The sequence below is a fragment of the Aspergillus tanneri genome, assembly GCF_003426965.1.
Source record: "Aspergillus tanneri strain NIH1004 chromosome Unknown AapTan_5_pilon_pilon_pilon, whole genome shotgun sequence".
Classification (NCBI taxonomy): domain Eukaryota; kingdom Fungi; phylum Ascomycota; class Eurotiomycetes; order Eurotiales; family Aspergillaceae; genus Aspergillus; species Aspergillus tanneri.
The window spans coordinates 645,861-671,133 of record NW_022984632.1 but is presented as its reverse complement, the minus strand read 5'-3'; the positions used below and the strand labels follow the sequence as shown (position 1 = coordinate 671,133).

At 47.2% G+C, this 25,273-nt stretch overlaps 11 protein-coding genes and 3 non-coding genes across 14 annotated transcripts; 8 read left to right on the top strand and 6 right to left on the bottom strand.

Annotated features, from left to right (window-relative positions):
• Positions 1-620: 620 nt before the first annotated feature.
• Positions 621-1,267, bottom strand: ATNIH1004_009650 (uncharacterized protein; the record flags this gene model as incomplete). The annotated part of the gene is made up of 2 exons (XM_033574233.1): positions 621-954; positions 1,053-1,267. 2 exons carry the CDS (start codon positions 1,265-1,267, stop codon positions 621-623), a joined length of 549 nt encoding a protein of 182 aa, XP_033422251.1.
• A 201-nt stretch (positions 1,268-1,468) lies between these two features.
• Positions 1,469-2,523, bottom strand: ATNIH1004_009649 (uncharacterized protein; the record flags this gene model as incomplete). Its single annotated transcript, XM_033574232.1, has 3 exons — positions 1,469-1,727; positions 1,985-2,178; positions 2,452-2,523. The coding sequence occupies 3 exons, from the start codon at positions 2,521-2,523 to the stop codon at positions 1,469-1,471; spliced, it is 525 nt and encodes a 174-aa protein (XP_033422250.1).
• A 1,182-nt stretch (positions 2,524-3,705) lies between these two features.
• Positions 3,706-4,407, top strand: ATNIH1004_009648 (uncharacterized protein; the record flags this gene model as incomplete). The annotated part of the gene is made up of 1 exon (XM_033574231.1): positions 3,706-4,407. The coding sequence occupies one exon, from the start codon at positions 3,706-3,708 to the stop codon at positions 4,405-4,407; it is 702 nt and encodes a 233-aa protein (XP_033422249.1).
• Positions 4,408-5,504: 1,097 nt separating this feature from the next.
• On the bottom strand, positions 5,505-6,731 carry ATNIH1004_009647 (uncharacterized protein; the record flags this gene model as incomplete). The annotated part of the gene is made up of 3 exons (XM_033574230.1): positions 5,505-5,762; positions 5,838-5,960; positions 6,609-6,731. 3 exons carry the CDS (start codon positions 6,729-6,731, stop codon positions 5,505-5,507), a joined length of 504 nt encoding a protein of 167 aa, XP_033422248.1.
• Positions 6,732-7,294: 563 nt separating this feature from the next.
• ATNIH1004_009646 (DUF2786 domain-containing protein) lies at positions 7,295-8,666 on the top strand (the record flags this gene model as incomplete). Its single annotated transcript, XM_033574229.1, has 3 exons — positions 7,295-7,308; positions 7,377-7,919; positions 8,447-8,666. 3 exons carry the CDS (start codon positions 7,295-7,297, stop codon positions 8,664-8,666), a joined length of 777 nt encoding a protein of 258 aa, XP_033422247.1.
• Positions 8,667-9,661: 995 nt separating this feature from the next.
• Positions 9,662-9,752, bottom strand: ATNIH1004_009645. The gene has a single exon. It is a non-coding gene; the product is annotated as a tRNA-Thr (tRNA).
• Positions 9,753-10,869: 1,117 nt separating this feature from the next.
• ATNIH1004_009644 lies at positions 10,870-10,956 on the top strand. The gene has a single exon. It is a non-coding gene; the product is annotated as a tRNA-Ser (tRNA).
• An 858-nt stretch (positions 10,957-11,814) lies between these two features.
• ATNIH1004_009643 (class I SAM-dependent methyltransferase) lies at positions 11,815-12,862 on the bottom strand (the record flags this gene model as incomplete). The annotated part of the gene is made up of 4 exons (XM_033574228.1): positions 11,815-12,000; positions 12,051-12,234; positions 12,293-12,396; positions 12,476-12,862. 4 exons carry the CDS (start codon positions 12,860-12,862, stop codon positions 11,815-11,817), a joined length of 861 nt encoding a protein of 286 aa, XP_033422246.1.
• A 909-nt stretch (positions 12,863-13,771) lies between these two features.
• On the top strand, positions 13,772-15,754 carry ATNIH1004_009642 (uncharacterized protein; the record flags this gene model as incomplete). Its single annotated transcript, XM_033574227.1, has 7 exons — positions 13,772-14,086; positions 14,139-14,240; positions 14,295-14,375; positions 14,425-14,677; positions 14,865-15,093; positions 15,144-15,368; positions 15,421-15,754. 7 exons carry the CDS (start codon positions 13,772-13,774, stop codon positions 15,752-15,754), a joined length of 1,539 nt encoding a protein of 512 aa, XP_033422245.1.
• Positions 15,755-16,131: 377 nt separating this feature from the next.
• ATNIH1004_009641 (dTDP-4-dehydrorhamnose reductase family protein) lies at positions 16,132-17,227 on the top strand (the record flags this gene model as incomplete). The annotated part of the gene is made up of 3 exons (XM_033574226.1): positions 16,132-16,343; positions 16,431-16,450; positions 16,512-17,227. The coding sequence occupies 3 exons, from the start codon at positions 16,132-16,134 to the stop codon at positions 17,225-17,227; spliced, it is 948 nt and encodes a 315-aa protein (XP_033422244.1).
• A 1,009-nt stretch (positions 17,228-18,236) lies between these two features.
• On the top strand, positions 18,237-20,636 carry ATNIH1004_009640 (uncharacterized protein; the record flags this gene model as incomplete). The annotated part of the gene is made up of 1 exon (XM_033574225.1): positions 18,237-20,636. One exon carries the CDS (start codon positions 18,237-18,239, stop codon positions 20,634-20,636), a length of 2,400 nt encoding a protein of 799 aa, XP_033422243.1.
• Positions 20,637-21,308: 672 nt separating this feature from the next.
• ATNIH1004_009639 (uncharacterized protein) lies at positions 21,309-23,540 on the bottom strand (the record flags this gene model as incomplete). The annotated part of the gene is made up of 5 exons (XM_033574224.1): positions 21,309-21,515; positions 22,068-22,736; positions 22,782-22,916; positions 22,963-23,378; positions 23,438-23,540. The coding sequence occupies 5 exons, from the start codon at positions 23,538-23,540 to the stop codon at positions 21,309-21,311; spliced, it is 1,530 nt and encodes a 509-aa protein (XP_033422242.1).
• A 917-nt stretch (positions 23,541-24,457) lies between these two features.
• On the top strand, positions 24,458-24,766 carry ATNIH1004_009638 (uncharacterized protein; the record flags this gene model as incomplete). The annotated part of the gene is made up of 1 exon (XM_033574223.1): positions 24,458-24,766. One exon carries the CDS (start codon positions 24,458-24,460, stop codon positions 24,764-24,766), a length of 309 nt encoding a protein of 102 aa, XP_033422241.1.
• Positions 24,767-24,936: 170 nt separating this feature from the next.
• On the top strand, positions 24,937-25,024 carry ATNIH1004_009637. The gene has a single exon. It is a non-coding gene; the product is annotated as a tRNA-Ser (tRNA).
• Positions 25,025-25,273: the final 249 nt, after the last annotated feature.

Here is a 25,273-nt window from a genome sequence, read left to right as displayed (position 1 = left end):
GAGGAGGAGCAATATCAATAGACGACCAGAAGCAAAAAGCTGATGGTTGACCCACCGGCGGAGAGCCGACTCCGGAGCGAAATCCCGCGGCGGAACATTTCACGACGGTACCGGAGGTGGTCCGCCAGCTACCCTCGTTTTATAAAAGGCACTATAACAGTTCTATTTTCTGTATTATTTAGTTAATAGAAGATATGTTTATATATACATTTTAGATGGTGAATATAATCTCTGAAGATAAGTCAATCAATGTTTTGTATTCTTGGTATCTTATTAGAGATCGATCTTCAATCTGCGTGGAATAGAACTAGATCTTAGTGGAAGTTAGCAAGGTCTTTAATTTCTTATCTTTTTTTTTTTTTTTTTTTTTTTTTTTTTTTTTTTTTTTTTTCTTCCTAGAGCATATAATCACAAGTCTACAGAGAAATGTATAGTCCGAATAGCATACAATGCTAACAACATCTCATAAATCAGCCATCAATGCCACATTCTTGGGTCTATTTGATTTTATACATTGTATCATATGTTTCTGTCCGGTATCCACAAGAAGACAGGAACCCCTGACTATTTCTTATGGTGCACTCACAGCAACACAAAACAAGCAGCTAATCACTGGAATCTCATCGTCCCCTTACAAAGCCCAACTCCCCTTCTATCTTATCTGACCTCTCCACAGGTTCCTCGACGACATTATCCCTCTTATCAAGATGCACATTTTTAAGAAAGAGCATGACAATAAGCATAGGCGAGACAGCACACAAACCACCAATAGCCAGAAATCGTTGAGTTTCCCGATAGCTGCGATCAATAGCCTCTCGGACGGCCGTCCCCTTCGCATATTTCTGAGCTGTAATTATAGACTGGAAGATAGCCGTCGCCTGAGGCTTTAGGTCATCGGGAAGATATTGTTGTAGCTTGGCAGGTAGGTTGTTTCTCCATATTGCCCCCGATATACTGTCGGAAGTCAGTATTGAATCAGGGATAGAAAAGGAAGACAGAAAGTAAAGGAAACAGAAAGATGTCTGTCAATTGTCTATTGATGCAGTGCATACCTAGTACCAATCGCCCCACCTACTCCCATAGAGGCGAACAATACAGCGGTCACGACGGAGATTTCTTGTCTTGACACTACGGCCTGCGCGGACACTTGGGATGCGGTTTGGTAGAATCCGCGTCCGATACCAATCAGGGCTTTGGCTGTGACGAATGATGCCTCGTTTCCCATTCTACCGTCTCCCATGTCGATTAGATAAAGGAGAATGCCCATGCCGAGGACGCAGAGAGGGGCTCCGACTAAGATCCATATTTGAGAACGTTTGGAGTATTTCATGAAAAGGCCAGCGAAGATGCATGATGCTTAGAATGAGACGCGAAGAGCGTTGCTATAGAATGAGAATTAGAGACCAAGCAATCATCACATCAATGGCAGGCGCAGTAAGAACAGGGGGATAAGTTGGATGATATGTACTTACTCGATCCTGGTTGCATGTCCGGGAGAATATCCACCCACGACCTGAAGATAGCTGCTGTAAAACACTGTGAACATGGAATAATGGAGAAAGTCCAACGCTCCTAAGAGACAAGCAGCGGCAACCGTTTTGCTCTTAACCATTTTATAGGGAATAAATGGCTTTTTGGCAAACAAAATATCCCAGAGAACAAATAAAATAAGAAGAACGATACCGGCAACCATCAATGCAATAAATGTAGCATTCTGCCGGCGATCACTGCGATTTGATCCTGTCAAAGAAAGAGGAATCAAAGTTAAAGCCAAACCAGCTAGGAGAAGAAGAGCACCTGGGAGATCAAGCTGAACCATATAAAAACCCGTATGCTTGTCTCCACCACGACTGGGAGGCATCCAGCCCTAGTTCTGTAGTGAGGCATTTCCTACCAAGACCATGTTTGGTTGCACGGTGCTGGTGAAGAAACAAGGAGCAAAGCAGGGGGAGACTAGAAACAGGAAGTACAATAGCCCACATACCCCAGCCCCAGCGCCAGGTTGAGTAGTCCATGACTGACTGCGGTCTTCCCGAGGTATAGTGTTGGGATGGTGGAGATTGAGTCGGGCAACGTTGACCATAAACCACGGTTGATTAGATTGGTGACATCAGCAATGAAAACCTGCTGTGTGAGACCAAATCCGGTTGTACCCATGGAGTGGAAGACTGCAGCAACCTATCGACAACTGATTAGCTTCATCTTGGTTTCTGGTACTTAGAGTGCTGGCGGAATTGTAAGGATATGACTAAAATAGGCTCCACATACAGCATATTGAGATACATTTCTGCACGTTGCATAAAGGACATAACACAGTGTTGTTATGAAGATTGAAAAGGTAACATCTCAGCTCTACCAAATACCTGTCCTTGGATGTTAGCTTTGAGCATGTATATATTGAGATACTTCATCATACTATCACAAGGGTGTGGGGGACATCAGCCTACGTACATCTCCGAGTTTGGCAATAATAGGATACGCAGAAATACTTGCAATATTACTAGCAACTCTAGCAACGCTCATTGAAGAGTGGTTTTTAAAGGCGCTTGTAGTATATGGAATATAGACCTGGCTTGAATAATCTCCAAAATGTGTAACGAGTGTATATAAGAAGAGACTAAAAAGACTTGTTAGCTTTCTACCTTGGTTCAGCTTGATAACAATCAAATCATACCCTGCAAATGTAATCCTCATAGCTTTTTTGGACCATGTCCTTCGAAGTATAGCTACCCGCTCTACTCCTGACTGGGTATTGTCGGGGACAAAGCCATTCTCAAGATCATCTTTCTCTCTTGGGATTTCAGTAATTCGATCCTCCACGCGCTTGGTATTGGACACGGGATCTGGAAGCCGATGTGGCTGCGATTGGGATATATCCTGCTCCATTGCACTACGCTGAAACAGTTCGAGAAACGACAGATAGTGGATTCACGTAGGATTATAGTACATAGAAGTGGCTGGGGACAGTAGATAACATAGCAAAGGAAAGGAAAATGAAAAACCGGCGGCTCGGCTACAATATATACTCTGGCATGTTGCCTTCAACTTATTTTAAAAGCTTACTCCTAACCAATAATTGAAAGAGAATTTTAGATTCCATGGCACCACCATCACTAGCACTAAGCCCTATTGTACAGTTATAGCCTGGGCTCGCAGCATTCCGGAATGGCGGTAGTGATTTTTAGAAAAGAAGTCTCGGCATAAATTCGGACACAGAGTTAGGTACGTATTGATGTCGGGAAAAGAGTGAATGTGGGGATGCCTGGTATCTGATTATCTGATTAGATTAACTTCCCCCGTCTTGCCAATCATTCTCTCTGTAGTGGGTATTAGGGCATGGTTGCTGTTGGATGGAGCGGGCAAATACGAGCACTAAGCTGTTTTTATCTAGTAATGTGCCATAAGATGGTCACAAAATGAATGTGGGTCAAGACAGTGTTGATCCAGCATCCCGGAAACTGCCGGTCCTTGCTCCAGCACTTTGCCCATCGTGATCTATGACTATATTTTCCTGTATCCATATGACGACCTTGCTCGTCTGTGTCTCCTCATGAAGAATAGCTCTTTTTATGGCATCACGTGGGGGCTACTTTAAAGACTCGTGAACTTCCGATTGTCGCCTAGTTGCCTTATAACTTGACGTTGCATTCTGGTTGGAATTCTATTACCATCATAGCTTATCATTCTTTTGCCTAAAGTATCGCCATGTTTGCACACGCTCCTAATACTCGACAGCTGGAGCTGAAAAATCGTCAAGGCGATATTTACCGCATTCAAGTGGCGTGGCCCCTAGCTTGGGACACCCCTAATGGATCCGACCATAGCGCGTCTATCATGTATGTTAACCACGAAGTCAAGAGGATCCGGTATATTTCATGGGCTCATAACAGTTATCTTAGCTATATACTAGATGGAAATGCGCTCTTCTTTACAGCAGCTGAAGCCTCCCGTCGTAGTGCAGTGCTTTCAACAAGTGATCATGCCATCGTTGTAGGGGTTGGGTATCCGATTGAAGATACGCCATACAGCCCGCGAAGATATTATGACTACACACCACCATCAGACACCTATGTAGCACCAAGTGGGATTGACGGCCAGCAGCAAGTTTGGTCCCACAGCGGTGCAACAGAATTTTTAGAAGTCTTAGTCGGAACTGTGCGGCCGGCCCTGCTGTCGGATCTTTTTCCTGGTCTCCGCATTACGAAAGAAATACTTATGGGTCATTCGTTGGGTGGACTGTGCACGCTACATGCGTTGTTTGAGAATAGATCCGAGCTGGAGCGAAGAAAAATGTCAGGCAGTGAAAGCTTTGGCGCAGCAAAGGAGAATGAAAGACAATGCCGATGCTCTAGTAGATCGTCTTCGGAGGACCGGTCGTTTGAGAAAATTGCGGGTAAAGGAATATGAAGGAGAGGATCATGGGACTGTGGCTGGCTGTGGTACAAGTTGGGCGGTTGCAGCTGTCTTGGACCACGGGAGGCTCTTTTCTGACTCGGACGATTAGGGCTTTCAATTGGCTGCCCTGGCGTGATCAATTGGATGACTCTCTCAATTTGGTCTTGACCCGTGAAAACAGAACTACTGACTTAATTAGCTAAGTAACCAGAAAGCACTGGATAGAAGTGATCAGAACAGTTAACCTTTGGTGAGTATTGTGGTAGAGGTGGCAGCAAGAAAAATGAAGGAACTAAGCAACCTGAATGACCTGAATATGTCTTCCTAGTTGTACCTTTATGCTATAAACTGTATTCCCGGCATGGAGACACCCAGTCATCAGCAAATAGCAGATAGGTTTCTGGTCTTTTGAATTTGGATCACTCCATTGTCCTATAATAGCCTAGATACAGCCTCGCTCTTTACACTACTGGCAGCGGAGTCCGGGTTTTGTAATCTTTGAGATCTGATTCGACACTTTCTGTAATAAGAGCTGGCCTACAGCTTCTTGCATCTCCTCTGCTGCCCATGACAATGGAGTTCTGCGTAGACGCTAGATCAGCTCCCACCTCAAGCAAGAGCCTTACTGTTGCCTCTTAGCCGAATTCCGCTCCTAAAGCTAGCGGAGTCCGGCCATTAATTCTCCTTAGGACTTGGATTAATGTTATGATCCAATAAAAGGTTTACCACTACTAACTTGCCGAATTTCTCAAGCAGTTTTGGTAGTCTCTGTTCCTCGTCACTCTGTCGGTTTAAGCTCGACTGGTAAGGTTACAGAAACGAAGTAGACATTACAGAGATTGGGAAAGAAACGAGAGATTCCATGTGTGCAACCTTCTCCTCGATTGTGTCTGAGATGAGTCTGCGCAGAATACGTGCGGGTGAATTATCAATCGCTAGAATAACTCCTTATGTAGTTGACAGGATATAATTGTATTCCAAAGATAAATGTGTCACAAATGTGAGCAGTGCACCACTTCCTCATAAGGACCTGTGAGGATCCTGTGCGCAGATTTTGTTACCACAGGCATCTCTATATGACAATTTGTCGTACTCGCCTAGTGGTCCGTCTAGATCCTTAAACCTTCGTAGCGGCTCCATCGCGTAGTATAAATGAATGTAGATTTGTTTAGGGACTGGAACTGCCCAAAAACCTCGTAGCAGGCAGTTTCGCTCCGGTCACCTTTGGACCGATTGATGATCAGGTCAAGTCGCCCGACACGGGGACAGCTCTCTCCGATCTGCGAGATATCGGAAGAGGCGAGAACCATAGAATTCACCACGTTGAAAATATTGAACATCTCTTCACGAGGGTGAAGTTGCAATTCCTGAAGGTTCTGGTGAACATACACCTACTCTAGACAATCATGAAGAAACATGGACCCTCCCTGCAGGCATAGCACCTTTAACGGCGCAAGATTCTCAAAGAACGTCGTATTTGCCTTCCACGCCACATTTTTCTTATTAATATGTTCCCTTTCCTTTGCTGTAGAAGGCCCTGTGGCCTTCTTCTTATCCTTATTGGCCTTTGTAATGTTATTTTAAAGCTGTATAGTAGCTTGTTTTGCTCCCTCTCCTTTTCTTTACCGGCGTCTCTTTTCCTGTGCTTCTGCACCTGCACACTCATATTAAAATCCCTTATTCTCTTTCATTTCCCAATCAAGCGTTGTTTCTCTTCTTTCTCCTGCTGCTGACATATCTTATACTTCTTTTAGCGGCTTTAGCGAGCCGTGTAGCTTCGTCCTTCTTACCTTGACAATTGCGTGCTTGTTCAATATTCCTAGGGTTATAAAAGACTGCAATACCACCTTCTGGAACCTGAGTTAAAGATATAAATGCTTCCCACACTGCTGCTTTTTCTTCTTATTTTATAGAGTATTTTCTAGGCCTGAACACCATAGTTTGAGAAGAATATTCTCTGTATAAAAATGCATCATCGCATCATTCAGTTTCTGGGCTATTTGGTTGTAAACACCAGGAAAAATTGCTTAAGGAGCTTCTTAATGCGACGCCAGCGTTCTGCCTTTAAAATTAATTGCGAGGACTCGCTTGAAGATGGTCTTTCTTCTTCTTTCCTGGTAAAGCATGCCAAAATAGTCTCCCAGCCTCTACCTTGCAAGTCTGGCCTGGAGCACAGTCTGCTACTACCTGCCAATGCCCTGCCCATCACAAACCCGAACAATCCAGGTGCCGTTTTGGTAGCAATCGTAAGTAGCGGGAGTACAGCCCTTCATTATGGTAACATTGGCGGAGATGGCAGCTGCAAGAAGCATAGTGAAATTGGCGATGTGGCTCATTTTTGCATTCAGATAAAACAAGTCTGGGTTGGTATCAGCTAAGAGCTGTAGGTGTAGGAAACTTCTAGCATTGTATACCTATTGACGGTTCTACCAACTTTATCACATGCTTGTGGTGATTTAAGGGATGATTGAAAGCCTTGTTGAACAAGCTAAGCTGTAGTTACTTGCTGTAGAGAGGCGGCGAACGTCATCCCGATATTTATAGGTTAAGTTAGCCTTAGAACGTGTACGTAAGATACCAGGCCTATCAGTTGCTATTCTGCAATTTTACCTAAGTTTCCTGTACACTCTTCTAATCAACGTCATTATCAACATGTTTTTGGCTGACCAGTTTGGTTATTTGGTCATATGTTCGAACAGACTCTTCAGCCAGGCCCCAAATATCCCCAGCTTAACCAATGCCTATTACCGGCAACTGGGCTGGAAAATAACCAGGCCTTTGTATATTTCTGTTTTTTTACTCAGATCAACCGTCTTCTGGGAATTTTGCCCACTATACTCTTGCTCAGGCGGGAAATTCCCTCCACTGTTACTTTCCTTGATCACTGCTCCCGGCTACCATGTCTGGTTTCCTGTTGTTGAATTTGGCTGATTAACAAAAAGAAAAGGTCGCTCGGCACTTATAATTAACGAGCTGCACAGTGTTAAAAACCCGACTGCTGCATTAATCAAGGCCCTTCTCATCAATGGCGCTGTGGACATAAGTGGGCAGTACATCCCTTCAGAAACAGGACCTACTCCAAATGTCAACTCAGGGTTCGGTCGCGTGGATCTCGGTAATTCGGTCATTATCCCTGGGCAGCACAGCGCAACTGGAGGTTTTGAAGACGTGAAATCTCTCGATGACGGAAATGAATACTCCATCAAGATCAATGTGGGCGAGTGGAGTGAAGGAACCCCATTCAGGTTGAAGGTGACGCTCGTTTACTCCGACCCTCCAGGTCAACGTCTCCAGAATGATTTGAATTTGATTGTCACTAGCGGCGATGGGGTATATGAAAGGCACGGAAATAACAAACAGGTTTTCACTCCTGGCTCCTCGGAGGGATTTGACCGATGTAACAATGTGGAACAAGTTGACTGGCCGGGAATACCTCGAGGCATGGCAGAGATCACGATCCGAGCATATCGAATTACGAAGTCCCCGCAACCATTTGCTTATGCATGGCGGGTACACAATTACCGGTACTGAAAAGGGAACGATGCTGTGGCATGAACAGTAAATAGAGTTTCGGCCACAGTATCCCTTCTCAGGCCACATAAAAAATGCCCAGGCCACATAAACTTTATGTGGCCTGAGGCAAATATTCTGTCAATGTGAGCCGCGTTCTCGCATTAAAGAGGATCTCACCTTCCACGGCAACCAGCTCAATGTCATCAACTCCATCTTCACTGCTGACTGCATCCTGGGCCAAGTACCTTCTAACCCGGCCCAGACTTACGTCCCACCTCGCATCTTCTTCCCTGCCATGATTGTCCTCTGGGGCAGACTCACTATGATCACCACCATGCAAAACGCCCAGGGCATCATAACCATCCCTCCCTCCCCCCCCACCCCCCCGGCATTGCCGAGGCCAGCAAAGGGAGCAACTTCAGAAAGCAACAGTGGAAAAGAGAGCTACAGAGGGCATCAGGAACACCGCCGAGGCCGTTGATAGAGGGGTTCTGGACAAAATCCAGAAATGTCTAACGACAGCCAACCACACAGCCAGAATCGAGGCAGAAGCTAAAACCGCCCTTTTCATCGCCCATAACTTGATGAGCCGATATAATGTCACCCAGGCGGATCTGATTGCCGGTGCCGACAGCGAAAGCAAAGCACAGTACGGAAGAAGAAGCGAGGTGACCGTTACCAACACCAAGGACCTCTCCAAGCGTGTCATGAATGAGAGCTTTGCCCGTAGATTGGCGCATGCGATGTGCACCTTCTAAATTATCTCCGGAACAAAGTGAAGCTTTCTTGGAACTCATCTATAATTAGTCAAGGACTTAATTTCAGGAGCTGTTCCATTAATGTCACGGATCTAGGTGTGCAGGACAATGATGAACCAGGCAAAAAAAGACCTTTCTGGCTCAACCACTGTGCATGGTGATTAAGCGAGAGATATGTATAATTGGCTTTTATATCATGACAACAACGGTGAACCGATATTGTTTCGAGAAATTCCCATTGTTCAGTTTAGATTGTTCGGAAAGTGCAAGTCAGATGTATAGAAGCTCCATGTTAAATTCCCTAACTACCCAGAAACAGCTTCTCCAAGTAGACATACAAACTATCACCAACATCTTCCGCCGTAAGCAGTCAATAGTTGAGTAGACACTTTCCACTAGACATTTAATTCTCTTCGGCCAGCCTTGGTACTGTGACTTGCTAGCCATTAAGATTCCAGATACTATATTTAATTATGAGGATTATGCAAAATAGGGGCTGTGAAATAAACGCTGTAAGTCCGCAGGATTAAAGTCTAAAGACAAGATGGGTATTAGTTGATTATTCTGAGCAAATATGTTTGGGTGCCACTATTTATATAGTTCATTGCAATTCATACGAGTTAGTGGAGTCAACACATAATTGACCTAGGCACGGTCAAGAGAAAGTAGGCATATTTTTGTCACGGGTTAAACCCAGAGTATTACTCGGGCTAGGAAGGATACCCTCGTTACGCACTATATATAGGGCGCTACATGTGTCTGATCAAAAATTCAGTACTGCATTTTGTAATTACCTTTTTATGGTCAAGTGGTTTTAGCTCTACTAGCGCAGAGACAACCAAACCATCACATTATTTACGCTTTAGCTATTTAATTTTTATTATCATAGCACAGAGATTGCGTTGAGGTGCCCGCCGGGGGGGGGAAACAAATTAAAAATAAGGACGGGGATTGATTGTATTGATATGGAAAATATCATCATCAAAAAACATAATTGCGCCAGCTCGGGATCGAACCGAGGATCTTTCCATGTCAAGAATAGCTACTCTGTACGAGTGGAACGCCTTACCGCTTGGCCACTAGCGCTTGTAGGTGTAATTAATATCTCCACCATGAATTGACTTGCTTGAGCTGAAGTTCAGTCAGATAACTGCCTGTCTAGGTGTTTCCCATGTATAACAAGATGGCTTACGCTGCCATTGCGCTCTGCTCTGACAACTTATCGCAGGTTGATAACTGTTAGTTTCTATATTTTTTTCCATCCTCCCACCATTGAGGGGGATAACATAGTCCTAAACCAGCAATTATAGATGGCTGTGCGGACAGAGAGGTGGTGAAATATGAAAAGAAAACAAAGAGCGAGGCTAGCAGCCCGCTCTGAGTAGAGGGGAGACCTTTGATATGTAACCATTTCTTAGGGCCAGTCACTAACTTTTCGATAAGAGGAGGGAGAGCATGTAGTGTTTAATGAGAGCAGCGCCAGGAAACACAGGCTCGGCAGTTACATATGTTGAGAGCATACTAAAATTCTATCAATTGTTCTACGGATTGGTAAAGCTCTAACTATTTCTAGTTGGGCTTCCTATTATCTTCTTTCCAAGCTATATTCTAATATTTATGACGACCAGGTCTTCCACCATTATTCTTTCTACTACCCTAACTCTCCTTCAAGAACATTCTATATTTATCTTTTCTGTCCGAGCAGGTGTCAAGGGCTGAACCGATAGAACCTACAAGATAGGTTATGTACAAGAAGGAATCGTTGAAGAAGAAGGGAAGAAAGGAAGAAAGGAAGAAAGGAAGAGGAAATAAGCGGTAAACAAACAAGGTGATAGTCACGTGACATCGATCGAGGGCCAATGGGCCAAAAGGGACAGTAGGGACAGTAGGGACAGTAGGGACAATAGGGACAATAGGGACAACGGGGACAATAGGGACAACGAGGACAGTAGGGACGACAGGGATAATAGGGACATTGGCCCGAGAGTTCAAACGGGCTCTAGCCCTTTACAGCAGGCTGCGATTTACTGCTGCGATCTTCTGCTTGACTTGTCTGCTGATTACACGCCCTATATATTTAAGTACCTAGACACTTTATAATAATAAGAACCATGACATCCCATCAGTTGTTATTTTCCAAAAGTGGTTAATTCTCTCATCAATACTACTTTACACAGTCTCATTGGTATATTTGATAACGTAAGACACTTTGGCCGAGTGGTTAAGGCGCAAGCCTGCTATATGCTAGCTTGTGGGTTCGCCCGCGTGAGTTCGAGTCTCACAGGTGTCGTTATCTCTTTTACTTTATCTTTTTACTTTAAGCTTATTATTTTAATTTTTTTTTTTTCTCATTTGGTCTAGTCGACTACCTACACTATCTACGCATATTATTGCCGTAGTAGAATGGATTGATAGAATAGCTGAGGGTTTGGTAGTGTATATGGCTATCTTGTACCATGTTGATAATCCACCATTGAAGCTGTTCCTTGAATATCTACTATAGTTATGGTTTCTGTATTTAGTCCGTGGGAAGTATTTCGGATTGGCTGAGGCTTGGTGAAAGTGATCAAGAAGAGGTTAAGAGAATAATTCGTATAGAAAACTATCTTAGATATTTATATCGAGTACATAGAGGATTGATCATTGCTACTGGATACTAAAGAAACACATAGTGTCACGGGCTAGTAGCCGATTCAACCTATATATTAGATTTGGACTAAAAGAACTCGCTGAGAAGCTTCTATCTGCGGCCGCGACGGCCGAACAGGTAATTGTGTGCGCCAGGTAAATGAGATCACGTGATCAGGAGTTCTACACGACCTCGCGAGTGCCTGGTAAACGGGCTCGAGCATTTTGCGGGCCCTGCCCGCTACACATAGAAAAAAAAGCTCTTAACTTGGGACTGGACTGAAAAGAGAGAATTCTGAACTACATTCACTCTTATGGGGCATTTATTCGTATTATATTATCAACTTCTTTCTCACTATATTTTTATTTCGTTGGGCTCGACAGAAGTAACGGGAGCTTTACCAACAAGCTTTCAATGCCATTTCATTCTAAATCATCTTACCAATACGAATAATAATAAGGCCCCAGGTATTTAAGAAAGAAAAATTTAAAAATTTCAATCTAATTAGTATCAAGATGATCATGAACCCGAAGGGCGCAATCTAAATCCCAGAATCTTCGGAAACTGGGTAAAGTTATTGGATGAATACTCGCGCACAGGATTCCTGTAAGACTCATCGAAGTTCATTTCTTCCAATGCATCGAGGACTAATCCAGCCTGGAAGAAGGGAACGAAGAGTTCATGGAGCGGGCGGTGGAAAGAAAACTACTCTTGTCAGATAGTTCAGATGCAATATACGTCTTGCTTCAACGAACCGGTGGTGGTGCCTCTCCGTTTCCCCAAAAAAGAAGTTGTCGCGCCGGTGGAACGCTCATATAGTGCTTCAGTACTATGGAGCGGGTAACTTCACGTTCTCCAGTAACCGGATTTTCATGGACATTTATCTGGCGATCTGCCCCAGAGGTGAAAAAGAGCGGGTGGAGCAACGTTGCCACGAAGCTGGGAATTCATGCTGGATTAGAGTGACTATTGGATCAGTGTTCAAGATAGCACTGACCAGGCGCTGGGCTTCAGCAAACGCTTTAAGGCAATGGCCAGTGGCTTTAGGTCAGGGATATCCATGAGAGCCATGTTCATAGTGATGATGTCAAATCCGTCACACTGGCAGCAATTAGTTGTATTCTGTGAGTATAGGTATCTTCCCTCTCTCTTCCGGAGTGGTAGTGCTACAAGAACGGACCGTTTCTAGAGATCTCGAGATAAATGCATCCCAGCACTGGGGATCCATGACGTCTAAGACTTCAAATGAGATTTTCCGGTCATGGTTGAGCTTCCCCTGCTGATACCAACTCTCTGTTCGTGCTTTGGCCTGTTCGAGCATAGGCCTGGAGCCGTCTGTTGCGATCACTGATGCACCTTCTTGAGCGAGCCATCGAGCTACTAGTCCGTTCCCTGTAGCAAGGTCGAGCGCATAAGCTCCATTTCGTCCTAAGGCCATTCGATCTAAAATCGGCAGCTCCAAGACAGAGAAATATTTATTCCCACTGTCACCCATAAGCCCATCCCAAGACTCCGCGTGAGCCTCCCATGCTGCCAGCGCCTGAGACTTGAGACCAACGGAGTCCATTTGAGGGTTTGTATTTCCTATCAGTGATTTGGGTGCAATGGTAATGATATGCAAAACCGTAGCAAAAGTCAAACGGATAGTAAAATGAAGGCAACGGTAAGAAAGAAGTCGACAAAGATTTTCCCAGTACTTGGGCACGCGTTCTTTTTTTGGATTAGGGAGACTACGGATCGGCGGGCGGGGGCTCTCGTATCTTCGTGGTCTTACATAAACTCATCGTGTCTAAGTTAGTTGTTGTCAGTATCTTCGACCCTATACCGAAGGTTAATAATAACTGGCCTCGGGGTCGCACGTGCGTTTGGTTAATGCTAAACAGTAACATGCCCACAACTACCTAATAGGGCTGAGTGCAGGCTGGCTCTCGGATGGCTGGTCTGCTTCCTCAACGGCGGAGACTGCCGGTAAGGGATGAACAGTCGGTATAACTCTCGTCAGAAGCAGCATGCAGCTAACGAACAATTAGGAAGCCAATCCTAGTGGCCAGAGGGCTCAGAAATTCCGTCTAAAATCGCGTGCTCTGTCGTTATCGGCCATTACAGCGTGATTCGAAATCAACTGCCGGCACTCATTCCAGAGTAAATACTACATACTATCCACAGGCTGTAGTCAGACCTGTAGCCTCGACCAACATGCATGCCTGTAAAAAACCTCCTTCTCATTCGAGGACGCCAAGCTAGAGTTACACAACCTACCGCTGTCGAGAATGATAGCCTCTATGAAGCCTGCACTCTTCATTGGGTCGAGTAGATAAAGCTCACGGTCGCAATCGATGCTTATAATAGCGAATCCACTGCGATGCCACGTTGGTCACTTTCTAGTTATTATCTGTCACCTTATAAAGTACGAGCATAAGCCCAATCTTGTCTATCGAAGGGAACATTCTAGCCTAGTTCCGCCAACGCTTTTTCAATGCTTTCCTCGACACGCTTAGAAAAGACCGATGCTATCTCAAGCACGGTTCCTCTGGAGAATAGGGTGCAGGCTAATTCTTTCGATGAAGTCTCTAGGCCTGGGATACAAAACGTGCACCTTGTCGCTCGCGATGAAAATGGAGAATTTCCTACATATGACCAGAGACTTATACCGGGTTACGATGCCAATCTCATGCGAGCTCGAGCAGCACTAAGTAGTGACGAAGAGAAACAAGTCCTCCGGCGGATAGATTGGCATCTCATCCCATTGCTAGCGGTGATGTATATGGTCAAGACAATTGACTCGAATAATGTGATACACCGTCTCCTATCTTCTAAAAGAAAATTCTTACAAGCAATTGCAGGTCTCCAATGCTCGCGTCATGGACAAAGGAACGCCGCAGAATATTCTGACGGAACTTCGTATTACCTCCAATCAGTACAATCTGGTGATGACGCTGTATTACGTGCGTTACGGCTCCTGATCGACTGTGAGAATATCTGGACTAATGCCATTAAAGATTCCATACATCCTCGCCGAAGCCCCTTCCAACCTTCTGCTGAAAGGGGTGCGACCTTCAGTATGGCAGGCCCGAATCATGGTGAGGTCACCACATCCTGACATTTGGATACATTTTCTAAATCCGGTAGATCTCGTGGGGTATCGTTCTCTGCTGCCATGCCGCTGTTACCAACCGACAGGGCTTATATATCGTTCGCTTTTTCCTCGGTCTCTTTGAGGCCGGTCTGTGGCCAGGGATGCTCCTGCAGCTATGCTACTGGTACCGTCCTGACGAGATGGCGCCTCGGATCGTTCTAGTAACGATACTGGGGAACTTCAGCTCCGTCATCAGCGGGGTCCTTGCTTTTGCCTTCAACGGGGTTCTCGCGGGAGGACTATCCGGTTGGAAATGGTGTTTTACATCCTCATCCGAAGGGATTGTCCGAACATGCTAACAAGTATCAGGCTGATTCTGACAGAAGGAATATTTACAGTTTTGCTTGGAGTTTTTGTCCTTTTCTCTCTCCCCGATTGCAAGTACAATCCCTCCTTTTCAACTCTTTATCTCCTCGACTAACCCGCCTATCAGTCCCAGCAACGGCTACCTGGTTGTCAGAAAAAGAAAAGGCCTTTATTCAGGCTCGACTACCCAACAGCTCTCCCCGAGCCTCCGAGGCGAACTTTGACCTGCACGAGCTCATCACTACTCTAAAGAACAAGAGACTCTGGCTGTTTCTCCTGTGCTGGGCATTTTTCACCATCGGGACTACTGGCCTAGTGTTCTACCAGCCTACGGTGATTGCTAACCTAGGTTTCACGTAAGTCGATCCTGTCTGAAGGCAAAACAACTTCTCACAACCTTATCCAGATCAATCGCCCAGACCCAGCTGCTCACTATTCCATCGGCCGTGTTTAGCGTTATTCTGACAATCGTGTTTGGGATCTTCGCAGACACAGGACGAATTCCCCAACCACTCATCCCACTGGGATTCCTGATTGCTATCGAAGCATGCTACGCCGTACTGTACACATTCCCCAACAACGGTGGAGTCTACGCAGCTACCATCATTGCCAGTGGTTTCTCTGCCGCTTGGTTCGTCCTCCTCCAGCCATCTGAAATCCAAGCAAAGTCTAATGAGATATAGGTATATTATGATGTGGCCATGGCGGGTCCAAACCACACAAGGAGCCACCGGCTCGGCTTTTGCCATTGCTTTTGTCAACAGCTACGGTCAAATTGGGGGTGCAGTGGGATCGCAGCTTTTTAACTCGCGGTATGCACCTCGATATACCACGTCGTTTGGCATTGCAATGGGGTTTGTTGGGATGGCAATTGTTATGAATATCGTTACTTGGTTCTTTACTTGGAGGGTGGACGTGGATACGAGGCGCTTGAAGAGAATCCGTATTGCGGCTGCGAAGAGGAACGAGGCGGTTTTGGACGATGTGGAAATTAGCGAGCGAAAGACGGAGAGATAGATAGGATTAGAGGAATAGGCGATTCAGTACTATACGATCCACCTTGTCCGTTGCATTTCTTATTGGATCTGATATGTTGACAGCCTGGGGCAGCAAGGCCAGACAGTCTCCGCTATTCCCAAACGGGTGGGTATGGAGGGGTGAAATTCAGCGGACTAAAAGTACAGCGTCATGAAGAAACTGCGGGGACCGAGAAGTGTTGCTCAACTCTGCAAAACAAGGCACTTCTACACCGGTGGACTGACGCAGATCGAGTTCTCATCGTCATATCCCGACCACTCCATCCACCTGAAAACATCCCAAGTGGGCAGGACTACGTCATTTCCGGCCCGCCGTCAACCACATTCTTTTTATCGTAAAAGCGACCTCACTACGCCATGACTTCTTCAAAGACACATCCCGAAATCATGTCGATAAACGTTCTTGTCACAGGAGCCACCGGTCTCCTCGGTCGGCAGGTATTCAAGACCTTTAAGCAGTCGGGATGCTTAGTAGTCGGCCAGGGCTTTTCGCGAGCAGTTCCGCCTACGATTCTCAAAGCGGATCTAGAAAAGCCAGAGGAGATTAAAGCCCTCTTAGTCGAAGCCAGGTACGTCTCTGTCTTACCGCTCATCTGGAATACAATCGATGCGACCGACTGTAATTGCTGAAATGCTGATTCTGTCATCTCCATTAGACCGCAGGTTGTGATTCATTGTGCGTTAGATCCCCATTCCCCGGTGGACCTCAATGGACTGACTGACTTGACTGGTGACAGGCGCTGCGAACCGCTCTCCCGATCTCTGTGACAAGGATCCTGAGCAAGCCCGTCGAGTTAACGTTGACGCTACGCGTACTCTGGCCGAAGCGACTGCAGCCACGGGAGCATTGCTCATCTACATCTCCACCGACTACGTGTTCCCGGGCACGGAGGGCCAGGCGCCGTATGAGGCCGATGCCGAGACCAACCCGCCGAATGTGTACGGCCAGCTGAAGAGGGATGGAGAGCTAGCGGTGTTGGAAGCCACAGAGGACAACCACCTGGGGCTGGTTCTGCGGGTGCCGGTGTTGTACGGGACAGCCAAAGACAACTCCGAAAGTGCAGTCAACACCCTTGTCGACGCGGTGTGGAAGGCCCAGGATGCGAACGCCGGGTTGAAGATGGACGATTGGGCCCAGCGGTATCCCACCAACACCGAGGACGTGGCCCGCGTGTGTCGTGACATCGTCATTAAGCATCTCCACGAGCGGTCGCAGAAGCGCGAACTCCCCCGCATCCTCCAGTTCTCGTCGGAGGATCGCATGACCAAGTACGAGATCTGTGAGAAGTTGGCGGAGGTGCTGGGAGTGTCGCTGGTCGGGATGACTCGGAATCAACAAGGAAACGACCCGAATGTCAGCGTACAACGGCCCTACGATACACATTTGTCCACCAGGACCTTGAAGGATCTTGGCATTGATGTGCGCACGATGGATTTCGTCGCCTGGTGGTAAGTTTCGCTGATTGAGATCGCCGATGGGCGCATGGCTAGTCGAGGAACTAACGCAAGGCTGCTGCATTTAGGCGAAGGAATTTGGACGCACACAAGAGATAGAAACACTACGGAGTACCGAGTAGTTATGGAATGAAAAGTCTGCTTCCATTAAGGAACACATACTCCGTAGATTGTAGCTGGCACTCTGTACCCAAGAGTTAATTAGTAACGACAATGCCAAGACAACTGGTCCCTAGAGCGGCAGATTTCCTTGGTTTCGGCGCCACTAAATCCAGCCTAGCATTCTAGTCGCGAATCCAGAGGAACAAAATCCCTTCCCCGGAAATTATGTATGGTGCGACCCATCTCATTCATCCAGGTACGGACTACTTACGGCATAGGATAAGCTGGTAGCGACATAGTGGGTTATTATTAGATCTCGTGGTCTTATTCTAAAGCCCGACTACATCACCAATTTCCGCAGCCGCCCCTTGCATTGACTATGATTGCTTTTCTGTCTCGTCTCACTGGATTGCGATTTCCCTCTTGGTTCTCTTGGTTCCCCCTTTTTCCCGACTATGAAGTGATTAAACACCGGTGAAACCAACTTGCAACCCTTAGGGGGTGGAGAAGGAACCAGAACCAGACTCTGGGCGAGAAGGAAAATATAATAAAAATTTAAAAATAAAAAAAAAAAAATTCTCCTCCCTTGTCCCTTGTTTCTTCTCCCTGCAACCTAAAAAACAAACCCGTGCTAGCCCTCTTCCCTCCACCTTCTTTACTCTTCCTATCCATTAATTGCTCCTTCACCTTCGAAACCTCTCCATCTCGTGAAAGCAAATTCGCCAAGTCAAACTTCTGAAGATCTGGCTCTGATCGACGGTCCGACTGCTAGATCCGACTTCGTGGGGGGGGCTTTTTTCCTTCTAGAATGTCTCTCGTGTTCACGCGACCTTCCTAAACACTGAGTGGGATAGAGAGAGGGGAAGGAAAGAGAAAAAAAAAAGCTCCAACCCCAACCATCCAAGATGGCCATGGAAAAACAGGATGTGACTGGCCAGGGCGCTCCCGTCAAATTTTCCCGTTATCGATCTGTGAGAAAAGCTGCCTCCAAGATGCCCCAGGAGGTGGTTCCTGTGCCGGCGTCGCTGCCGCTTCCGCCGCCCCCCCCTCTGCCTGTGTCGTCTACCTCCGACCCCTCGACACGCGCGACCGCTGGTGGGATGAATCGAAGCATGTCGCGATATCGTCGCCAGAGAGCCCCAACCGCCGCCTCATCGGATGCAACTCAACCTCCCGTCCCGGATCGTGCTGTGGCGTACAGAGCACATGCGCAGGGGAGTCGACCAGGTAGTGTGGATGCTCCGCGCGGGGCTGAATATACGGAAGATCCGAATCGGAGGAATGCGACGAAAGCAAATACGACTATGAGGGAACGAATCGAACCTACGGAAGAGAGTAAGGACGAAGCGCTGCGAGAGAAACACAGGCAGGATGCGATGGATCGCTTGACGGGGGGAGAGAAACCCCGCAAACCGATAATACGCGATAGGGAAGCCAGGTATACGGAGGAGCGACAATATCGCTCCCAGGGGGACAATGTCACCAGCAGACGTCGATCGAGTCAGGAGCCCAAACGGGTTTCCCTCAAAGAATCGGCAAAATTGACATATCCAAAGGATCAGACCGGCTATGAAGGCTCGGAACAAGTTATTGATTCCGGCTTAGGAAATCGTCCGGCTGGGTTTGACGCCCCCGTCTCCGCAGTCAATGCTGGTGAGCGACATGTTGTGGTGCAATACCGAAAGACGTCGATGGATCTGACGGTCACTCCGTCTACCTCGGCTCAGGATCTCCTGTTTACTGCGTCGGAGTGTTTAGCTGGCGAAATTGACCCCCAGAAGTTCATCCTAATGGAGTCGTTCGCCGAGCTCGGGCTGGAGCGGCCGCTGCGCCGATACGAATACGTGCGCGAGGTCATGAACTCTTGGGCCCATGATCGTCAGAATTCGCTGCTTATTGTCCCTGCTGCCAGTCTGGAGGCCCTATCGCTGCTGGATGCCCAATGTGTTCCGTCGGAGCAACCTGTGGAAGTGACGTTGCACATGTACTACTCACAACGTCCGCGCAAGTGGGATAAACGGTTTGTTACACTGCGCTCGGATGGACAGGTGACGGTGTCCAAGAAGGAGCAGGGGCAGGAGCAAGCCAATGCATGTCATATGTCAGATTTTGATATCTACTCGCCCACTCCGGGCTATTTGTCCAACCATGTGAAACCGCCCAAAAAGATCTGCCAAGCTGTCAAGAGCCAGCAAAAATCCAACATGTTTCTGTCCACCGAGAATTTTGTGCACCACTTTGCGACCAATGATAAAGCTATCGCTGACGCCTGGTATCGGGCGGTTCACACCTGGAGAAGCTGGTATTTGGTGAACATGTTGGGCGCCGGCAACGAGGAAAAGGCAGCCGTCGCTGAAGAGATTCCCCCCGCGTCCAAACCCTTCAAGCCCCTGTTGGATATGGACTCTCCGGAAAGCTCAAGTGGTGAGGGGAAAAGATCGTCCAAATCCAAAGAACTATTTTCGCGCAAGAAGAGCACCCGAGAGCACGCACCTCCGCCGTCCTCTTTCCCCAAGTTGCTGGCAGACGAGCCTGATCTAGCGCCGCCGCCCCCTCCACCGCTGGACGATTCACCGTTCAACTCGTCGGGTCTTCTGGGCCGAAGTTACACGCTCCGCCAACGTGCCATGAAAGAGCGGGAGGAGCGAGAGAAGAAAGCCAGAGAAGAACCGTTTGTTGCACAGGGATTGATCAGCAACATGGGACGACGTCCAGCCAACGCATCGACCAGCCGACCGAACAGTCGATCCAACACGATGACCTCGACCCAGGCGCCCGATCCCACCGGTCTCAAGCGATCCCAATCGACACACAAGAACAAACCCTTGGTGGATTTGACGCCGGTCTATCAGGAACCCCCGCAGCATACCCGAAAGGGCAAAGGGGTGGCCGTCGAACCCGGCACGCTCTTGATCGATGCTGCGACAGGTCGCGAAGCCCCAGGAGGCATCGCCGTCCCATCCGCCACCACCTGGCGACGACCGGCGCCCGAACTACCCGCGCCCAATACTGAAATCCGGACGCGCAATCGCTCCAACACGACCCGCAGCAACTCCAATCACTCGCATCACTTCCACACGTCGACCGCCCCTGCATCGCCGATTTCACCAGTGGACGCCCATCCGCGCGTAGAACCATTCATTCCCAATAGTCTTCTGTCTCGCTCTGCGCAGCTCGCCACGATGCAGAACGGAGTGCCGGTGGGCCATGGAGTCGCCACGGGGGACCGCATGGCCACAAAGCCCATGCTGGACATGTCGCCGGAAAATCCCTTCACGCATGGTAGCTTGCTTCGAGGACTGTAACCGCCCCGATTGGAGATCTGAATTATGATAACGAACTGCATTGTAGAGCTTGGAGTTGATGGGGTGTGGAGATATCCTTTTTATCCACCTTATGATTTTTTTTAAAAAAAATTTCCTTCCGATATCTTGAATCCATATAGGATTGGCATTGAATCGTGAATAAACTATGAAACTTGATTTTCAATTTGTCTCCCCTGTACTCCGCAGAGGCTACTGAATTGTAGAAATTGTTGTTATCAGATAAAGGCAGGATGGTGTGTAGATTACTACTTTTCTATCACCTGACCTAAAGAGTTTACCTTTCTACTTTGCTGATCCTTTCTTTTATTGACCGTGCCGCTTAATGTATTACTAGTATTCAACCACCTCGATTAATGAAGGTCTGATTCTTCTAATCTAAGGAAACATTCAAGAATTTAAATACATAAGAAGTAGGGTAAATTGGAATGATAAAATATGACGACATTATGGCGAATAATGAATGTTTGAGCAGACGCTGAACAATCTATGTTGAAACGGAATAGCGGTATCTAAAGGTTGACATCTTTTAACTACCATCTCACTATCTGGTCCTCCAGCTCCAGTGAACACCCAGACAGCTGGTCCAGATTCCATTTATATCGCCCGTGTTGCCAGGGACACTTGACCACGAAGTTTCCGAGGCGGTCGCCATCAGGAGAACTGCCGTGTATCGCCAGTATGGTCGATGAACACGTATGCGTGAGTGCAGAGCCAACTTTGGAGCTGAGGTTGAGCATGCCGCGATAGACGGAGATCTGGGGTTTGTTGGTCTTGGAGAGCAATGTGGACTAAAGAGGTGAGTGAGGAGGGCGGTGTTGGGAGTGGGAAGGTGGTAATGATGACGAGGTCACTGAAGTACTGTGTGGGGATTAGTGGTTGAATTGGCGTTTGAACCGGTGGCTGATATTGTACTGGGTGAAGTAGAGGTTGATATTGGACTGGAGGCTTGAAAAGGTAATTGTTTCCCCGGATATGGAGGTGGTATATTGTTGGGTGGGGGTGTAAGGATTGGAATAGCAGGAGTTCATGTTGAAGTATAGGACCCAAGTTGTAGATTGGAGGGGATTGACCATGGACTGATATGGCTTCCAGTGAGACTACTTATACTAGCACCGTCCAGCTTAATGGAATGCTCATCTGTACCAGTTTGAATTGACACTGCGCTCGGCCTCAAAACTGCAGAATTATTACCCAGAGCGGCTGGCCAAGACTTTAACACTATGCTAGAAGAAGGTGAAAGTGCTGTGGCTCATCCTGCACAACGTGAGGTCAACCTGCTTGGTACGTTACTATATTACGCTGATAGTGCTAGTTGATGATGGCTTATACGATTTAAATGGTAACACCCCTCTATAACATACACCTAAGTGCTGAAACTCTATTCCAACACTGTCAATAAATCTCACCAACATTCCCAACAAATCCCAGCGGCGCCAACTTCAGTCGCAAGGTATCAAGTTTCCGGGCCAACCAGACTGCCATTTCCAACCACCTCACTTCTTTAAAGTCACTCTGGTAGTCTGCGATCATTGCCTCTGCTTGAACGCGCTGGGATGCGTCCGTTGATGCCGCCCAGGCGGCCACCAGACAGAGTGGCATATAGCTCGCTCCGATAGGTCTGTGTCGACATGCCTCGTGTGCAAGGCTCATGAGCTGGTCGAAAAGACATCCCGAATTTTGAAGTATGACCACGTCATCGGGGTCAAATTCGCGAAGCATGCGATTCAATATGATTGCAAATGCCAATAACATGCCATACATAGCCTGATAGCGAGTAAGCAATCTTAGGAGAGTTATTGGCGAGGAACCCACGGCTTCGGCGGCTGCTATTTCACCGGTGGTTTTGTCGACAAGACGACGCAGCTTTGGCAGGTCTACAAGCATCGTTTTGTAGGCAGACTCGATTTCAAAGACGTGAAATTCCGGTTCGCGGACATACGTCGATATATTCGCAAAGTTCTGCAGATGAAGGCTCGGATATGGATGCATCCTTTGAGGTCGGGTGGAAAATATTCTTTCGGCTAGTTTCCCGAGCCATGGTTCCAATTGGATATTCGGGTTGAAAGTGCTCTCGAAAATCTGACATTGTGAGACGGGGTCAGGCAGCTATTCTAGGCTTCATACCGCAATTATCGAGAATGTCAGCAGCATTTCGTTTGTGAAGCTGCCCTGCCAGTTTTGCATTACTGCCATATGTAATAACTGGGCCATTGGTTCCCCGTGGTTGACACATTTATCGTCATTTCTACAGAGCCAGCTCTGTCGCAGTTAGAGTCAGTCTATCGATAAGGATACAAGCGCGAACCTGGCAAACCACAATCAGGTAGATCCCGCAAAGGGCCTCCATCGTCCGCATCTTTACCGGATCCTGCAGGCCGAGTCGAAGAGTCTTCAAGGCATTCACGTATTTATTCAGCGCCTCGGGAGATGGTTGGCTGGTACGCAGCGATGGATATGCATAAGTGAGGGCTGTAACCGACGCATCCAGGACGTCGTTCGTGCCCAACCGTCGGGGTATATCCTTCAAGAACTCCCCGTAGTAAGTAAGCTCATACCTTACATCTGTGATATCCAGGATCGTGACGAGCGCACTAGCCGTGGCCGTCCCTTCGCTGCTGGGTGAATGTGGAACTTTACTAGGGGACAGTGACCCTTGGGAGCGAATTGGCGTACCCCGGATGACCATCTGCTCTTTGAATTTGTAACGCTGCTGGCCGTTGCCTAGGCAGGGGATCTGAAGACGGGTGCATCGAGAACAAGATGGTTGGAGTTGATCGCACTTTGCAGTGAGCGAGACGAGCAGAGAGGGGGGTGGTACAGCCCAACCTTTTTCTTCTGTTTGCGACAGGCTTCGCAGCCTCGACTCGAGGGAACTCCAGGCATAACATCAATCCTCAGGAGAGCTGAATAACATTTTGGGGATGGATACTTCGTATTTGAACAGTGGGAGATGACGCAGCAAGAGGGACAGCCTTGCCTTGGCGCTCTCAGCTGGCTTCCCAACGACTTTCCAAAATGGGATAGCTTCATCCAAGTCAGAGGCTAACGCAAATGTTAATTTAGTTAACTACCAGGAACAATTCTATCTTCCATCCATCCAGCTGCTATTGTCTTTAGAGGTGAACAGGCGACACTGGGAATGGCTTAGTTTCAATATACTGTCACAAATAGCGTATCTCCATCTTTTACTCTGGATTATTCCCGCAGATCTCTGCCCTCCACTGTTTGTCCGGAAAAATGGGTGGCTATGCCCAACCTCTCTGGTCTAATATATGCAACTCAACTAATCTAATGGGTGAGGTGTGAAAGGAATATTGTATTTCTAACTGAAATCTATCAGGAACTCGCCTCTTCGCTTTTTATGTGATGTAGAAGTATCAACCCCAATCAATACTCAACCCTCTCGGCGCGGTCAGTCGGCGAGTAGCTATGTATACCAGCCGTCAGGTTCGACTGGATGGACAAGTACGTGGAAGGAGCCCTTTCTGTACCAATTTGTGGCATCTGTACTACTGGCAGGTACCTCGTCACAGCCTGGCGAGCGAGTTGGAATGGAGTGGCAGCACTTCATACAGACAGGAGTGGACTCCTGCGTCCTCCGACCAAGTTGGTTTTTGGGTATGCCCGTTTAGGCCTTGTGTTTTGGCAGTCTACTAACCTTGAACCTAAAAGAGAACCTTTCGAAAGAGGCCCCCCACTTCCTGATCAAAGACCAGTAAGACCTACACAGCCTGTGTGGCGAGAAAGATTCCATTCGTCAACGCCACAGATATCGTAGCAGTGGCTTACAGCCCTAACGGATGCCAAATCCCATAACTGTGACCACGATCATCTTAGGCCGCGAGCTCCTGACCTATGACGAAATCGCGCAGAAGCTTAGTGTGACTCTCGGACGAAAGATCGAGCAGGATCGCCTTTCGGATGAGGACCGATGTCAGGGACTAGTAAATGCCGGGGTATCTAAATATTATACTCGCTTCCTTACCAACACAGAGGTAGCTTCGTCTACCAGATTTAAAACCCATCTAAATGATGAGGTGGAAAACGTGACTGGTCGTCCGACAAGTTCTGATATCTTTGTGTCGGATTACCGCCCAGTTTGGGTTTAGAACAGGCCATGGAAAGTTTTCAAGTATAATTTAACTGTAACCCTCCTATATATCAATAGTAACCTCATTTTTAGAGCAATTGGAAGACCTTAGCCAGTGAATTTATTTGCTGCTGGCGCGTCATTCCAGTTGCAGATATATTACAACTCCACTATACCAGGAGTAAGCTGGACACTTTGGCCGAGTGGTTAAGGCGCAAGCCTGCTATTATGTTAGCTTGTGGGTTCGCCCGCGTGAGTTCGAGTCTCACAGGTGTCGATATCTGTTTTCTTTTTTTTCTTCACTCCTTTATTATTGCACTATCAATTCAACTTCCCTTTATAATCTTATGCAACGAATTAATCTTTCTTTTCGGGCTGTAAGTGGGTGTTCCGTCGACATAGATTAAACTTGTTCTTTACCATGAATAGAACATCAAGACAAATCATCATGTACGCGCCAAGACAATGGTCCCGACAGCAATGATAAATGGATAATACAGCTAAATATGTAGGCAAATATAACCAC